This window comes from Magallana gigas, chromosome 5 (assembly GCF_963853765.1).
Source record: "Magallana gigas chromosome 5, xbMagGiga1.1, whole genome shotgun sequence".
NCBI classification, from domain to species: Eukaryota; Metazoa; Mollusca; class Bivalvia; order Ostreida; family Ostreidae; genus Magallana; species Magallana gigas.
In genome coordinates this window covers 49,055,195-49,073,127 of record NC_088857.1, presented here as the reverse complement: position 1 = coordinate 49,073,127, position 17,933 = coordinate 49,055,195, and the positions used below count along the sequence as shown (strand labels likewise).

Sequence of the window (17,933 nt, the reverse complement as noted above, 5' to 3'; positions counted from 1 at the left end):
ATATATATATATATATTTTTATTATTATTATTTTTTTTTAATAGATGTAAATATGACTTTTTTCAGTTCGTGAATGTTACTAAAAGCTTGTGTATTTGTTTAAAGCTAAGTGGTTTTTCTTTTCATCAGAGAGGCAGACCTGTACCGGTGTTAATTCCTCCAGATTGTAGAAAAGCACTGGCTTTCCTAGCCAACACGGCACAGAGAAAAAAAGCAAAAATAGCTGAGGGAAACCTGTACTTGTTCCCCAATTCTGGTAGGTATTGACAATTTTATTTTTACAAATCTGACTTGCAATTCAATGAATGCATAAAAAAGGAGACAAAAACAACCCCCCAAAAAAGCAAATATAATCTCTGCACTACTGAGTTTGATTAGGAAAATTAAAAAGCTTAGGCATATATGTGGTGATCTATGTTATTTATGGAAGAAATCAAAATAAATAGAAATTAATGAAAGTCTTGTTAAAAAGAATCATTTATTGTCCATTTATTTGAGAGACGGCTGAATAATTTGTAGTATTGTAATTTGTTTTTCAATACCACAATAAAAAGCAATGTTTTTGGGGCTGCAATACCTAGCACTATTCAAGGATAGTATTTTGAATACAATTTTTATGCCCCCTTCTAAGAAGGGAGGGCATATTGCTTTGCTGCTGTTAGTCAGTCGGTCAGTCCACCAACAGTTTCCGTTTATTTTTTCGCAGAGGTTGTACATACTGAAATAAAATTTGGTATACAGATTTATCATAAGAATATCTTGGTCAAGTTTTGTTTTAGGTACAACCGAGCAATTTTGACAGAGTTATGCCCCCTGAAGTTAAAACAATTCCAATTATTTGCAGTTTCAGTTCATTTTCTATGCAGAAATGAAATGAAATTTGATATACAGATTTATTTTGACAGAGTTATGCCCCTTGGACTTAGAAAAATTCCAATTTTTTTTTTTGGGGGGGGGGCTAAGTGTTTCACAAACATCTTTTGTTAAGAATTATTTCAAAAATCCACTTTTTAAGTTACATGTAGGTAAACATCAGAACATGGTAAAATTATGCATTTGGTCAAGATTCATAATGCACAAGGTTTGTAGAGGTGAGCTAAATTGTTCGTAACGATATAGTGTATCATTTATTACATACATCTTTTTCAGTGAATGGCTATGTTAGGGCATATGACTCTCTGAAAACAATGTGCAATGAAGTATGCTTGTTGGCTCCTCATAGAATAACTTCAGTCTCAATGCGAAAGTATATGGCCACTCTCACACAGGTATTTTATTGTTACTTTTTATTGAAGTGTACATGTGAATCTGTAAATGACTTCTTTGCTCTGTTATGTGGCATTTAACATTAATTTATGCATTAATTGCCAGGAGACACTTGTGAACTTTAATTGCACAAGTATGATTTACAGATGCTGAACCTAGACAAATTCCAAATGGACTGGGTCTGTAATCATCTAGGTCACACCAAGAGTGTACACAAAGAGCATTACAGACAAATGAGTGGTTTAGTGGAAAGAACCCAAATAAGCAAACTGCTGCTTATTCAGGACATGAACTTGACCTCAAAGTTTAGAGGGAAGAAGCTAGAGGACATGGATATTAAAGGTACCAGCATTAAACTACTGATAGACAGTATGCAATTCAATGTTACTGACAATAATATTGTACATTTTTATTGTTTGTTCACCTATTTTATTAGGTCACCTGAGCTTTTACCTGAGCCAAAGGCTTAAATGATTTTTTCTGATCGAAGGGTATCCATCTGTTAAGTGTTGTGTAAATTTTTCACATTTTTAGCTCACCTCAACAAAGTTGAGATGAGCTTAAGCTATAGCCCCTGCATTGGCGTCGGTATCGGCGGTAGCGTTGACGTCCTGGTAAAAGTTGTAGGAGCAAGTCCATTCTCAAGAAACTATAAGCCGTACCTGGACCAAACTTGCATGGATGATGCATCTAGGGATGGACACTACCAGACTTGCTTTAGATGCTGGATGTGACCTACATTTTCCAGATGAGTGACCAGGTTAAAGTTTTTTGAGCAGTTCCATTCTGAAGTAACTATTAGCTGATTTAGCTCTACTTTGACCAAACTTGAATGGATGATGCATCTATGGATGGACACTTCCAGTCTTGCTTCAGATGTTGGAACTGAGTGACATTTACTTGATTAGTGAGCAAGTTAAAGTTGTTGAAGCAGTTCCATTTCCAATCAAATATAAGCCCTACTTAAACCAAACTTGCATGGATATTGATCTTTGGATGCATACTATTTAGAAAAGAATATGATGTGAGATTTACCTTACTTAGGCCAAAAAAAATAATAGTCTTGTTTCCTGCTACCAGCCAGAAAAAAATAGGGTAGGTAGGTAGGAAAATTATTTTATTTTTTAATTTAATTTTATTTTTTTCCAACGTTATTTTTTTGGATATGAACTACTACAAAACCAAATTGAACATGTCATAGCTTAGATAGCTAAGGTCAATATCATCTTTCAAAATGAAATTCCATGTCTTTGGATGCACAACTCAAGTGGAATTTTATGAAAGTCCATATTTTAAACATATACTTCATGAAATACAACTTGAGAATATATAACTTTTTTCACTTTTGAAACATGAAATTCCTAAAATTTTGAATTTTTTCACCAAAAGCTAAAAAAAACTTTAGGGTCGGGTGCAAAAAAATAGGGTAGGTCGGGTAGCAGGAAACAAGACTATTATTTTTTTTGGCCTTATAGACAACCTTTGTCAAGGTGATCTTTGATTACCTATGTTTTAACTTCTTAAAAGATTTAAATATTGAGAATAACTGAAAATTTATGCATATTTAAATAATTATCTCGAGGGAACACCAAGGTCATGATTAGTCATACTCACATGGAAGTATCCTAGCTTGAAGATTCAAGTTTATTCAAATCGTGACCCCCTGGTTAGGGCAAAATCACATTAAGTGAACAAATTTATTGTACGAATACATGTATTAGGGAAATTATTAATTTTTAGGTCACCTGAGTCACTCAGGTGATCTATTGCCATCTGTTTTTGTCTGTCACTGTCCTCATCCATCGTGCGTTAACATTTGAACATTTTCAACTTCTTCTGTGAAACCAATTTCAACCAATTTTTGGCATATAACATCTTGGGGTGAAAGGGAACAAAAATTGTCAATTTCATCTGGATCCATTACAGTGTGGTATTATATTCAGGTGGCCAAATGTTCTTTAGGCCTTAAAATGAAAAACTTGGTTCTCGGGCCTGCCCGCATCTCATTTAACAATGAGCATTAACCATTTTTATCCACAAAAGAATAAAAAAGTTTTCTCTCGTGGGCTCCTATGGTGCAAAAAAAGAGAAAAATCCGGAATCCCTGACGGCATTTTAGATACTCCATCAGTAAAACGTTTGACAAACATCAAGATGATCCAGACTAATGGCCTAGTTTAAACTCGCAAATATGGCCATCAAGTTAACAGGTTAAGACATCAACATTAAGTTTGGTCATGATGGCATTGATGTCAGTGAAAATTCGTTAGGGAATGACTGTAATACTTCCAGGGCACATAGTGTAGGTTTCTGAAGGTTGTTAGAACTCGATAATGCTATCAATGACGGCTCCCTCAACCTCAGAAGTTTTCAGAAAAGCTTCGGCAAGATTTGCCAATTTCATTTAGTGTGGGTAAAGCAAAGACTGATAAATTTGACAATGTATAAAAAAAAATCATAAGCACTATTTACAGTGCTGAAACACTCTTAGATTAGTTTTGATAAGTAAGCAATTGACCAGATGCATCACTAAAAGTGTCAGGTTCTGTAAGTTAAATGCATGTCTGGCAGATAAAATGCCGTCGTTTCATTACACAAATCATAGGAATGTAGAAAATTAAAGAGAAAGAAGCAGGAAATAAATGCTCTTGATTTCTACACTATGTTGAAACACTTTTGATTAAAAGTTGCTAAGCTTTGAAATAAAAAAAAATCACAAATCTCGCATCTGTTTTTTATGAGGTAAAAAAAAAAAGCCTCCCTCCCGCATTTATTTTGGAGAAAACTGGCCTGAGAACCAATTTATTCATTTTTCACTTGCTATCCGTTTTCATCTGTCCTCATTCGTCGTACGTCATTCGTAAACTTTTGATCATTTTCAGCTTCTTCTCTGCAACCACTGAACCAATTTCAACCAAATTTGGCACAAAGCATCTATGGGTGAAGGGGAACAAAAATTTTGAATTTTATGATCCCTGGGGCCTGGGGGTGGGGCCAAAACCACTAAAATTAATGCAGTCTTTAAAAATCTTATTCTTTACTCCTGGACATCAAGCAGTCAAACTGTTTGCATGATTGTAATCAGCATTGAGTCCTCTACCAAAATTGTGAAATTCATGGCCCTGGGGTCAGGGGTTCTAGTGCTAGGGCAGGGCTAAATAAGTATATAGTGAAAATGCATTATTTCTTTGAAAATCTTCTTCTCTGCTCCTGGGTATTAAATAAACTAAGTAGATAGTTATGATGAGCAAGAGTGCCTCTACCAAAATTGTGAATTTTATGACCCCAGGATCAGGGGTTCTGGTGTTAGGGCGGGGCTCTATTGATTATATACAGTGAAAATACATGATTTCTTTGAAAATCTTCTTCTCTGCCCCTGGGTATTAAATAAACTATTTAAGTGCATAGTTATGATGAGCAAGAGTGCCTCTATCAAAATTGTGAATTTTATGGCCCCAGGGTCAAGGGTTCTGGTGTTGGGGGGGGGGGGGGGTCTATAGATTATATAGTAAAAATACATGAATTCTTTGAAAATCTTCTTCTCTGCTCCTAGGTATTAAATGAACTATCTAAGTGCATAGTTATGATGAGCAAGAGTGCTTTTACCAAATTTGTGAATTTTATGGCCCCAGGGTCAGGGGTTTTGGTGTTAGGGCGGGGCTCTATAGATTATATAGTAAAATACATGAATTCTTTGAAAATCTTCTTCTCTGCTCCTAGGTATTAAATAAACTAACTAAGTGCATAGTTATGATGAGCAAGAGTGCTTTTACCAAAATTGTGAATTTTATGGTCCCAGGGTCAGGGGTTCTGGTGTTAGGGCGGGGCTCTATTGATTATATAGTGCAAATACATTAAATCTTTGAAAATTTTCTTCTCTGTCTCTGGGTATGAAGCAGATGAACTACCTATATAGTTATGATGAGCAAGGGCCCTTATCTTGCAGAATTGTGAATGTCAAGGCCCCAGGGGTGGGGGGTGGGGCTCTACTTATATACTGAAAATGATTAATTGTTTGAAATCTGCTCCTTTGTATTTATAAAACATTTATTTATTTTTGATAGGCAATTTTAAGGGTGCCTTTTTAAAATTTGTGCAATGTGTGGACCTAGGGTCAGGGGTTTATTTAGCAGTGTTAGGGGCACTACTGATTATTGCTGAATATTACCGATTAGTTGGAATGCATTTTTCTTCCCCTACCTTTCATATGGGTATTCAGTACCCCTGCGAGGTGATCATGAATAATTCATGAATTTCCTTGAATTTTTCATGAATTTTATTTATGAAATGTTCATAAAACATTCATGAAGATCCTATGAACTTATTATTGGACATTTTCAAACCAATAAACCAAGCTAAGCAATTGCTAAGTGTATTGTTATGATGATCAATGGTGCCTCTTTCAAAATTGTGAATGCCATATAGCATCTGGCTTAAAACATGAATCAAATTCAATAACTGGAAAGTTGTTGCAGAATGCTCAGGTGACCTATAAGGCCCGTGGGCCTCTTGTTTAGGACTTGTATATATGTGGTAATTCTGTCCAAGCTATGTAAAGAAGACATATCATTATTGCAGACATTGTCTTCCAAGATGATGCAGATGATGAGGAAGAAGCAGGCTTTCAAGAAAATCTGTAAGACTTAAAGCTCATTTAAAATGGTTGCTTGTATATATAAAGTTAAACTCTGGCATTTTGAAACACTGGTATGTTGAGTATCACAGATATGCTGCCTTAAATTTTCAACCCCTTTATTGGGAATCATAAAAAAAATTATTACGAAAATGTGGTTATATCGTCACTATTTTATAAATCTCGATTTATTACTGCTGAAATAAGTGAAACAGCAGGGCACTTGCACCTGTTTCACTGCTAATTGACCACTGCATTGAATACTCTGTCGGAACCCCTCTAGAATTTACACTTCTTTGTATGAAAAAGTCCATTGTTACAAGTTATGCACAAGACGCAAAACAGCTGGGCAGCTATCGATGTCATGCCAAAGATGTTGATGATTTTAGATCTTTTTATTGTCAAATGATTAATTCATGCTGTGAATACAGACATATTTTTACCGTTAAATTGTAGTTATTAACTGTCTAAGAGATTACACATGATGATAAACATGTCATTCAATCGGCATGCAGTAGTGCATCAAGACTAAAATTTTTTTATTTTTTTTTAAAGAAGTTAATATTGAAAACGAACTTTGAAGAGAAAATATTATAAAATAAGATAAGAAAAGTGTGTGAATCATTAACCTTTAACAGTTAAATGTGCATACTATGCAAAAATTAAAAATACTTTGATTAACCTTTTAAGAAACTTAAAAATTGTCATTGTATTGTATTTTTTTCTGAACAGAATCACCTTTTCGTGTGTCATCAATACTTCCAGTCGCTACCGGAAGTGAATTTAAAAAGTTGAATTTTTCAACTTTTTTGTTTTTCAATATTTTTCTTTGATATTTGTAGGGTTTATAGAGACTCTTTTCAAAGTGCTAAATATATGATTTGTTTTCAAATTGATAAATCGGAAACTCTAGTTCTTCTTATTTTTTCCCCAGAATTTTGTTTACGCGATTTCTCAGTAACTATTCAGTGGTTTTCAATGAAATTTTCAGGAATAATGCGCATCTATGAGAACTTGATACATCTGGGAGGAAATGTGAAAATGCCCTTCCGGTGCCAAGTTATGGACAATTTCCTGATTTTAAAATGATTTTTTGTCAGCGAACGATCTAAAGAACGGCTAATAATATGAACTGGAAACTTGTTGGAGATGATAGTACATGACCTATAGGTACATGACCTTTGTGTGCGTCTAATTCCGGTCGCTACCGGAAGTGAATTTAAAAAGTCAAATTTTTAAACTTTTTTGTTTTTGAGTATTTTTTGATAATATTAGGATGGTTATTCGGACTGAAGACCTCTAGTTGCTCGCAACGAGTTTCTAGTTAATTATCATTCTCAAGGACAGCAAAGCCATGAATAGTCATATTAATTTAGAAGAAGCATAGAAGCATCCTCAAATAGTGTAAGGTCAAGATTTTGTTTAAATCAGGACCCTAGGTGGTAGGATGTGGCAACAATATGGGGTCAGAGTTTAGTATACTGTGGTATATTACAAAATGTACTGTAGATTCAAGGTTGTTCAAATCATTGATCCAAAGCTAAGATTGGGACTACAATGGTGGATCAAAGTTTCACATGGGAATATATAGGGAATATCTTTTAAAAATCTTCTTCTCAAGAACACTAAAGGTCTGATTAGTCTCATTTTCTAAATTTTATAGTTATTCATCAGTTACAGCCATTAACTGTAGGCAATCATAATTCAGCATATGTTCATTTCCTTGCATTCACTATTTATAATACAATGTACCATATTACTTACCTACATTGGTTTATGGACTTTTTGATTTGAACAGGGCTCTTCCAAGTGATACAGTGGATGCCACTGAAAACTGCTATTTAGAGGAGGCAGGATTGGAAGAAGAAGAGGAGGAGGAAGAGGAGGAGGACGAAGTTCAGACCAGGAAAAAGGTGAAGAAAACAACGCGGCAACGGTGGACTGATGATGAAGTAAAAGAAATCAAAGAGTATTTCAAAGATTTCCTGAAATCGGGTACCACCCCCAGATCAACGTTCATAGATCGAATGAAGCAGAAAAGCAAGGTCAACAAGGGGGTGATACACTTAAGAGAGAATCATTTAATTATAAAGAAAATTTCAAATATGAATCATTCCAAAAAATAAGTTAATATCTTTGGCCCTTCCCCCCATCCCCACCCCCCTTACCCCTTTTCAGCTTTTGGTCTCTAGTTCAAGGATGGATGTAGCTAAGAATCCAAGTTTATTGCTACAAGTTCATTTATTTAGAAAAGGGGGGAAAAACCCTTAAATGTGTACTTATGCATTTGTATTTGGGGAATGTTTTCCTTGACTCATGTATACATTATGTACAGTATTTGACTTTTTTTAATATTGCTGTTTCACAGAGTGAAGGTATCATGTGAAATATGTATGAAAACAAAAAACATATAAGGGAAATTAAGGTAAAGACACATAATGTATGGACACTTTGCTATAGCCTATAGGCAGTGCCACATGATGTGATTGAAAATCTAGAGACATTGCTGTATTATAGTTTGGTAAAAAAAAACTTGTATATGTATGGACACAAGTCACATGCACGTTTCAGGATGGACTTGACAAGAATTTTTTTTCCCCCAAAACTAAAACCAAATGGAGGAATAGTTTTTAATTCTGATATCTATTATGTTTGTGGGACTTGCATAAAAGTACCATTGCTTTTTATGATGTTTAGGCATTAGTCAGTGCCTTTTAGGTCACCTAAGTCACCCAGGTGACCTATTGCTATCTGTTTCTGTCCCTTGTTTGTGGGTTACAAACTAAACATTTTCATCTTCAACAAAACTGCTGAACCACTTTTTGGGGGAGCAAATATTGTTAATTTCCTGGTTGTCCTATTACATGCAGAGAAGTAAATAAATGTACTTTTGAAGTAGTTTTAGATTACCAGAAAAAACTTCAAACAATCATTGATTGCCCATTTTCTTTTGTTTGTGAGTAACATACCTCCCCTTATCAATTTAGTTCGCTATATTATATAATTATAGAATGCTTTTCTGTGGATCTTTACAGAGTTGTATCATACTCAGGTGACTATTAAGGCATTTGGGCCTATTGTTTTTAACTTTTTTTTGTTCATTTGTGGAATAACTGTAAGGTATACATTTATGGTAATGAATGCTTGAGGCAAAGATTTCTTATTAATGATTTATATGTACATTGCAAACTGTTAACAAAGATCTGCAAGATTTGGTATTGGAATATTTGCGCTAGAATAGAATTTATAACAAGTGTACTTGTTAAACTGAAAGTTCGAATATGAAAATTGGATTCCAGTGTCAGTATTTTGTTTTTATATGTATCGGACAACTTGTTGAATGTGTTAAGCAAATGTAAAGAACATCTGCTATCTATGAAGAAAGTCTTCCTTTTTTTTTCCTCTTACACTTGTGACCAACTTGTCAATGAATCAAATGTTATTGAAACTGATTTTTAAAGGAAATTGGTTATTTAAAAGCTTCAATCTCAACAGAGATTTGATTAAATGCAACAAATATATCACCACCTCTTAGTGATGGGCAATCAATTTTTTTTAGGAATAATTTTTTTTTAACTAATACTTTGATTTATCGATTATCAAAATATAATGGGGGGGGAGGAATTTTGTTTGGATAATTGATTAAATAAATTAATTGCTGCATCACTACCATCTCTTTATACAGTTAACATTTTCCAAGATTGATTTTGGCATCATACCTAGGATAGCATAAAGTTTGGTATGTACTGTACACATTCTCTTGTACATGTCATGGAATTGCATGCATGTAAGACAAAAAGCAGCAAACACATTTTTTGATGATGCATATTTTTAAAAAAAGAATTAGTAAGAAATGTAAAAAATTTTGAGGTCTGCAAAATTAAAGAATTAACAGTGTAAGATACTTATATATATTGTGCAGTTATCTTTATCTGGTTGTCTAATAGTGCTCTTTGATTATAGCTTCCATGTTACACTGCATTACTGTGGACAGAAAAAGCAATAAGGGTGGCAGAATGATGAGTTGGCACTATATATGTACATGAATTTTGTGTATAATAAACACATACCAGGTTTATCAATAGATTTTTGTTCCACATTTTGTTAAAATATTTTTTTTTAATACCTGGAATTGTACAGATGATGTACAGTGTACATGTACATTCCTTTAGAATGTGAGGTCATCTTGGACTAATGGAGGAGTTTTGGTTGTTATTTTTTATTTTTTTTTTATTTTATGTTGTTTTTTTTTTTTTACAATACAAAGTATTAAAAAGTTTTTATTGTGGTTATTTTTTGAGGTTTATATGGAGATTCCTGAAAATTTAAGAAAAAACTACTCATAATGGTAGGGACTAAAAAGTTGTGTGAAAACTGAAGACATATCCGACTAGAAGCTGTGTTTCTGCACTTGTAAGCTACAAGAATTTCTGATTAAGGCTTGAGGACTCTTATTCAGCAAACCATTTTAATGGACATTAATATTTATGAATTTGTGCTTCCTAGAGTTGTTCAGATGTCAATTTCATACCTTCCAAAGCCATGATTGCCCATATATTCGGCAATAACTTATAATTAGTTCATCATATACATACACAACAATTTTGGCAAATGTAGATAATGGACGTGACTGGGCATGTTTATAGGTTTCAACCATTTTTGGCCTATAGCATCTATGGCTGAAGGGGAACAAAAAAATGAATTCCATGGTCCCCCCCAACCCCCGGGTCCTGAGGGGTGGGGCGAAAACCACTAAAATTAATGCAATCTTTAAAAATCTTTCATCCTGGATATCAAGCAGTCAAACTGTTGCATGATTGTATTGAGCATTGAGCCCTTTACCAAAATTATGAAATTCATGGCCGTTCTGGTGCTAGGGCAGGGCTCTGTTGAATATATAGTGAAAATGCATTATTTCTTTAAAAATTTCCTCCTCTTCTCCTGGGTATTAAACAAACTAAATGCATAGTTATGATGAGGAAGGATACCTCTTCCAAAATTTTGAATTTCATGGCCCCTGGGTCATGCCTAGGGTTCATATCTTAGGTACCATGTGAAAGTTCAACCAGACGCTCGGCTGTCTCCGTAAACTCTGACTCCGCCGCTAAATTTGGAAAGACGACAAATACAAAGCTGTAAAGCTTGCATGCAATACAGATCATTTCAGTTTTCAATGAAAATATAGAAAGTCAACGCTTTTTAGCCGGGCTTATTGCTCAAAGAGCAATTGCCGGCTTATGTGATCCTGTTCAAAGCAGGATGTTGACCCCATAGTCGCCATTTTAAAGTTACGTGCAAAAATATAGTTCTTACTCTCAACCGCTTTTGAGATAATAGAAACGCTAAATAAAGCAACAAAAAAAACCGAAGTTTTATCTATATAAAATAAACATTAGTAGTAATGACTTTGAAAACTTCATAAGTCGAAGAACATAGCTCATTAGCGTAAGGGTTTTTGATAATCAGTGTTACCGTAGTTCTCTACACAAACGAGGTAAAGCAGGAGAGGGAACCAGTCTGCCCTGTTTGTTTACATTCAGCTGCGGTACCAGGCCAGATTAAAGCTGAACACTTCTAATAAATAGGCACTGTCAGACGGGTATATAAACCGTTCGCTTTCGTTACACCCGATTGCACACTTGAAACTGGGGCATGGACACAGATTTGAAGTTAATATTATGACTTATTTGTTGCTATAACATTTCACACGGAAATATAATAAAAAAAATATATTTTATCTGGAAATTATTGAAATTACGAATTTCGGGACGCGTTTGATTGACACATCTTTGCATTTTCACAAAGTAAACTTTATCCTTAATACTTAAGAAAAATAGAAATTTTGTTGTGTATTAATGAAAAATATTAAAACTATAATCGAGAAAATTCAGAGTAGAAATGTGAGAAAGCAAAACCAACTCATCTGTATTGTCAGTTCGTGCTCAGTGATGTGTGCAGAGTTTAACAAATTCAACACCCCCGGTGTTTTTGTAAATAGGGCACGAGCTCTTGTTATTATAGGTGTGTTCCCCGAACGTCTAAAACCTATATAAACAGTATAATTATTACACTCAATTAAGAGGCCCTCTGAGGGGCATAGGTAGCGTTTATTTGTGTTACCTTTGTCTTAAACTGGATGAATAAACTACCTGCATTTATATGACTGTGTCAAAGACTTATAAGTTATATAGGAAAAATCTTAGCGATATAAGTCCTATCAAATGAATTAAATGTTGTTCAAATTTTTAAATATTTTCACAGACTTATATGTATGGACATTTGTATACATGTAAATCGTTAATATTAATTAATTGTGCTCCTGAGAATGACAAATATGCTTATCAAGATAACATTTTACTGTCCCGGGCAGATGTTGATTTAGAATATTCTCTACCCTTGCCCCTCAGAGGGCCTCTTAATTGAGTGTGATAATTATACTGTTTATATAGGTTTTAGACGTTCGGGGAATAAACCTTATTATACCCCATGCAACGAGTTGCATGGGGTATAATGTTTTTGACCAGTATGTCAGTCCGTCGGTCCTGTTTTTAAACCGCTACACAGAATTTCGTCAAACTTTGCAGATATTTAGGACACAGGAAATTCCGATTCCATTATTTTTCTGGGAATTTCGACACTTTTCAACTGAGAATTTTTGCCTTATCTTGAATATAGAGATGAACAGTTTGTCAGCGCAACTCCTCTTAAACGACTGCACAGAATTTCGTCAAACTTTGCAGATATTTAGGATACAGTGTGTAGATGTGCATATTACCAGTAAATTCAGATTCCCTTATTTTTCTTAGAATTTCGGCATTTTTCAACTTAGATTTTTGGCCATATCTTGAATACAGAGATGAACAGTTTGTCAGTGCAACTCCTCTTTCCTGAAACTCTGTAGGTATTTTAGACATGATGTGTAGATTTGTATATTACCAAGAAATTTTGATTCCATTATTTATCTAGGAACTTAAGCCCAATTAAATTTTGTAACAGACAAAGATTTAAAGGTCCTTATATGCAAGAAGTTTGATGTGATGAATTTTTGTAAGTAATGCCGCTTTTTGAATTATACTGTGTTTTTAAAGTGCACCGTATCTTTCATTATGTGTTGCATTTTCAAGTTTTGGGGGAGAGTGGGGTATGTGAGCTTGCTCACTTTTTCTTTCATTGTTAATGTTTACCTTTCACGGGGTGTGTTCAATTTATTAAACTGTTCACATCACTGAGCAATACTGGTGATTTGGTTTTGCTTTCTCGCATTTCTACTCTGAATTTTCTCGATAAATGTAATCAGTTGAGAATTTGGACAATTTTCCAAACTTCTCAAAAATCGCCTATATTTGTGACTTGCAACATGCTGGATGCATCTTATTTATGTTGACATGCAAGATAAATGTTGATATGCAGGATATTTTTGTCAACATGCAACTTATATATGTTGATATGCAGTTTATTTATGTTAACATGCGAGATAAATATGTGAGTGTCGACATGAAACTTATTAATGTCGACATGCAAGTTATTTATGTCAACATGCAAAATAAAAATGCACGTATATAACACAAACTCTAGTACATACTACTTCATACTACTACATAAAAAGTACAATATGTATATGTTTGCATGAAAGTTACTAATACAGTCGCCTCGGATATAAAGGATGTATTCGCTTGAACAAAAGAATCGACCTATAGGAGAGAATTATTTCCTGGAAAAAACGACATTTAAACATCAATATGTATTTGTTGTTTTCTACCGTATATATGTCTAAATTTTTCAAATTTGTATTTGATACCTCAAATTTATTATTTACAACTTAACAATAAACCTCCAAAGTTGATCGAAACACCATTTTGTCCATAAAAGCATTGATTTTTGCATGAATTTTGGCCTTGAAGTCCTTCAGGGCAGGCCTGCCCTTAAATAAAATTGTGATATTTTGATAGGTTAGGATGTAAGGAATACATTAAGATAAGATTTTTTTAGGGGCACCCCTGCCTTGGGGTCAAAATTTACCAAAAAAAACCTACAAAAATAAGGAAACCTGATTTTCATCACCTGCTTAAAATTTATGCCAATGCTTCTTATAGTCAGACTAGCTCATTTGATATAAGCGCTGACTTTTGCACCTTGGATACTTTCTTTTTGAAGTCGGGGTTCGAATCCACCTGGTACAACACTTTTAAACTTTAAAATTTCGCCTTTTCAAAGACTATTTAGATTTTTTATATAGATTTGTGTATTTTTCCTTCAATTATCTATCCTTTATGCATGCCCATTCCTGATATATAAGAAACACTAAAGAGATATCAAATCGTAACAATCCAATGTACAGTTCTCAGTCAGGCGGAACGAACCTCAGTATAAGCAAACTTTCTTCGAGGACAAGAATAACTCACTCTGTGTTACTCAATACAGGTATTCTTGGCAGCATTGAGCTGCAATGAATTTCAGTTGTATATATTCCTTATAATTAAATCACATTGATTTTGGCTACATATTTCAGAAAATGCACTCCCTTGGGTTTCATTTAGGCCTATATATTTTGCACACATTAATGACTATTATATCCACGGATAAATGGCCTAGACATGAAGAACAGAATTCAGAGACAGTTGACACTACCTTTATGAACCATGAGAAGTAAAGACAAATATCAATTAGCACGTATGGAGATAAACTCAGAAAATCAATGAAAGGGTTCCTCCTACCTCTACTAACTGAAATAAAAAATTAGGAAAAACAAATTAATATATGTATTTAGCCTAATGTCATTAATCGGAACGGAAATCGACAAGCTTTTTGTAGAGAAAAAACCAAGCCCGGTCCTATGTAGATCCCGATAAATTATAATTAGTTATTAAGTGTCACTGTGTTTCAATTACACTCGTATTGCGTTTATAATATACATTATATACCAGATCTACTCAACAAAGATATTATTTGAGCATCAATGTGTGTTCTACGTGCAATTTTTTTTTTCCTTTTTAAAGTGGCCTGTAGAATTTTTTTTTGGGGGGGAGGGGGGGTATGTTATGTAATGGTTACCTAAGTTTTATTATATACCACTAGGCTTATGTGACATAGCATTAAATAGTGAAATTAAGTTACATGACATATATTTATGTGACAGTAAACTAATTTTCAAGACATTTATGTGACATTTACCCCTAAGCTTTTTTGACATAATAAAATACAATGTCAAATACCTTTATGGACAATAGTCACATAAGTATTAATTCGACTGAATATGCAGTTTATGATGTCACATTTTTTTTTTAAAAAGTCACATAAATTGTCAGTACAGTGACCTGCATTTTGTGGATAAGTTATGCAACAGTTACCCAAATTTCAGAATATTTATGTGGCATTTACCCCTTAGCTTAAGTGAGGTAACAATAAAAAGTTAAATTAAGTTTGTTACATATAAGTGACAGTTAACTGTTTAAGACATTTATGTGACACTTACCCATAAGGTTACGGTATGTGACATTACATAATCAATACAATGTCACACACTTATGGACAAATGTCACATTACCATTGATTCGTTAGAACAGTTTATGAAGTCACATATATTTTTTTTAAAAAGTCACATAAATTGTCAGTCACATGACCTGCATTTCGTGGGTCTGTCCGTCTGTCTGTCCGTCTGTAAACTTTTTACATTTTGAACTTCTTCTCTAAAACCGCTTATCCAATTTCAACCAAATTTGGCACAAAGCATCCTTACGGGAGGGCGAATATAAATTGCAGAAATAAAAGTCCGATCTGTATTCAAAGCGGAGAAAACCTTGAAACTGTAGAAAAATGGGGGTGCATTTTAAAAAATCTTCTTCTCAAGAACTACTGATTCCAATTCAACATAGTTTAGCATAAATTATCCTTATGGGAAGGAAAATATAAATTGCAAAAATTAAGGTCTAATTCTGTTTCAAATCTGAGTTATTACGAAAATAATAATAAAGGAAAGGCGTGTTTCAATCAGTTTAATAGCTTCGGATTCGGCATCCGGTAAAATGGGTAGACAAGACTTGGCCTGGGCAAAACAAAAGATTGGCAGTTATTAATCTGCCAATCTCATTAAAATTGCAGGATATTTGATGGACCAGTATATTTGTATTTGCTGTAAATATTGCTGCAAAATAATGCGTATTTGGAATTGACGATTGCCGATCTGCCCCGGCTTTTATTTTGCCACGGCCGGGTTTGCGTACCCATTTTACCAAGACTCGTATTCCATACATCTAAAACGAGGTTCTTTGTTTAAAGCAGCCATGACATTATACGAAAAAGAGTCGATCTGACTATGATGAATTTGCTTGTTGTGCAACAGTTCGCGAATGAAGGGAAATTTTTGAAACATGCAAAATATATTGGTGCCGATTTTGTGAAGTAAATTGAGGCTAAATATTTCAATGCGTTGACAGTTTTCACACATGACGTTGGTGTTAGCTTGTTCTGATTTTCGTTTCGTTTTCATTATTTATGCTTTGTAACCTGGGAACTATCGTCTGTATTTCGTGATTTTTACGTATCAAATCAAACAGAGACTTCGGTAAATCAAACAGTTAACTGTTTACCTGCGCAAATTAAGCAAAATCTGATGTATCAAAAAAGTACTGAAATACAATTCATTCTATCGGTAATTCGGCATTATATTTTGCGTAATGGTAGATTAATGCAATAGGTTTTGTTGAGATGCTCGGCATTTTCTCGAGTTTATTCAGTTTAATTAAATAGAGTTTGATATCGCTGTCGGAAATATGTAGGTATATACATGTACATGTATATATATGAGTCATTTCGAAAAATAAATTGTGTTCTTTATTTGTTATAGTGCATTTTTCTTGTGTTTTAATTGTTTACAATTTCTATTTACTAACCATATTTGAGTGTTAAGCTTCGAATTATAAGCAAGCTAGATACAGAGATTTGCTCAGAATTCTATGTTTGTACACAGATCTTAAAAACTAAAGATTAAAAAAGTAAAAAAAATTGTCAATATTTATTAAGAAAATTTTCAAAGTCTCTTCTTCCAGAAACCAACTTTAACAACTTATTGTATTGTAAACTTAACCTTTTTTAGCTCACCTGAGCCAAAGTCTTCTTCTCAAAAACTTTTAGGCCAGGAAAGCTCAAATTTGAGTTGAAGCATCCTCAGATAGTGTAGATTCAAGTTTGCTCAAATCATGGTCCCCGGGGGTAGGGTGGGGCCACAATTGGGGGATCATGTTTTACATAAGAATATATAGAGAAAATCTTTAAAGATCTTCTCAAAAACTATATATTAGGCCAGAAAAGCTCAAATTGAAATATAAGCATCCTCAGGTAGTGTAGATTCAAGTTTGTTCAAATCATGATCCCCGGGGGTAGGGTGGGGCCACAATTGGGAGATCAAGTTTTACATAGGAATATATAGAGAAAATCTTTAAAAATCTTCTTCTCAAAAACTATTAGGCCAGGAAAACTCAAATTAAAATGGAAGCATCCTCAGGTAGTGTAGATTCAAGTTTGTTCAAATCATAGTTCCCATGGGTAGGGTGGGGCCACAATTGGGGGATCAAGTTTTACATAGGAATATATTGAGAAAATCTTTAAAATCTTCTTCTCTAAAACTATTAGGCCAGAAAAGCTCAAATTTGAGTGGAAGCATCCTCAGATAGTATAGATTCAAGTTTGTTCAAATCATGGTCCCCGGGGGTAGGGTGGGGCCACAATTGGGGGATCAAGTTTTATATAGGAATATATAGAGGAAATCTTTTAAAAATCTTCTTCTCAAAAATATTTGGCCAAGAAATCTCAAATTGGCATACAACCATCCTTAGGAAGTGTAGATTCAAGTTTGTTCAAATCATGGTCCCTGGGGGAAGGGCGGGGTCACAATGGGGGATGAATTTTTATAGATAGAGAAAATCTTTAAAAGTCTTCTTCTCAAAACTATTAGGCCAGGAAAGCCCAAATTTGAGTGGAAGCATCCCCAGATCATATAGATTCAAGTTTGTTTAAATAATAGTCCAGGGGTAGGGTG

General features: G+C 34.1%; 2 protein-coding genes across 6 annotated transcripts in view; both read left to right on the top strand.

The window, feature by feature from the left end:
• The window catches only part of LOC105329230 (GRIP and coiled-coil domain-containing protein 2), a 33,692-nt gene extending 23,512 nt beyond the window's left edge, over positions 1-10,180 (top strand). For 2 of the 3 annotated variants that reach the window (XM_066086082.1, XM_066086083.1), the window contains 5 exons: positions 130-256; positions 1,150-1,268; positions 1,413-1,608; positions 5,845-5,902; positions 7,698-10,180. In XM_066086082.1, the coding sequence (XP_065942154.1) occupies positions 130-256; positions 1,150-1,268; positions 1,413-1,608; positions 5,845-5,902; positions 7,698-8,025 (828 nt within the window). In that variant the 3' untranslated portion in view covers positions 8,026-10,180. Of the gene's footprint in view, positions 1-129; positions 257-1,149; positions 1,269-1,412; positions 1,609-5,844; positions 5,903-6,890; positions 7,064-7,697 lie in introns of those variants that run through there. The other variant, XM_066086084.1, reaches the window with a different exon arrangement.
• Positions 1-17,933, top strand: part of LOC105343207 (uncharacterized) — a 57,935-nt gene that overhangs the window by 35,368 nt on the left and 4,634 nt on the right. The window lies entirely within an intron of this gene.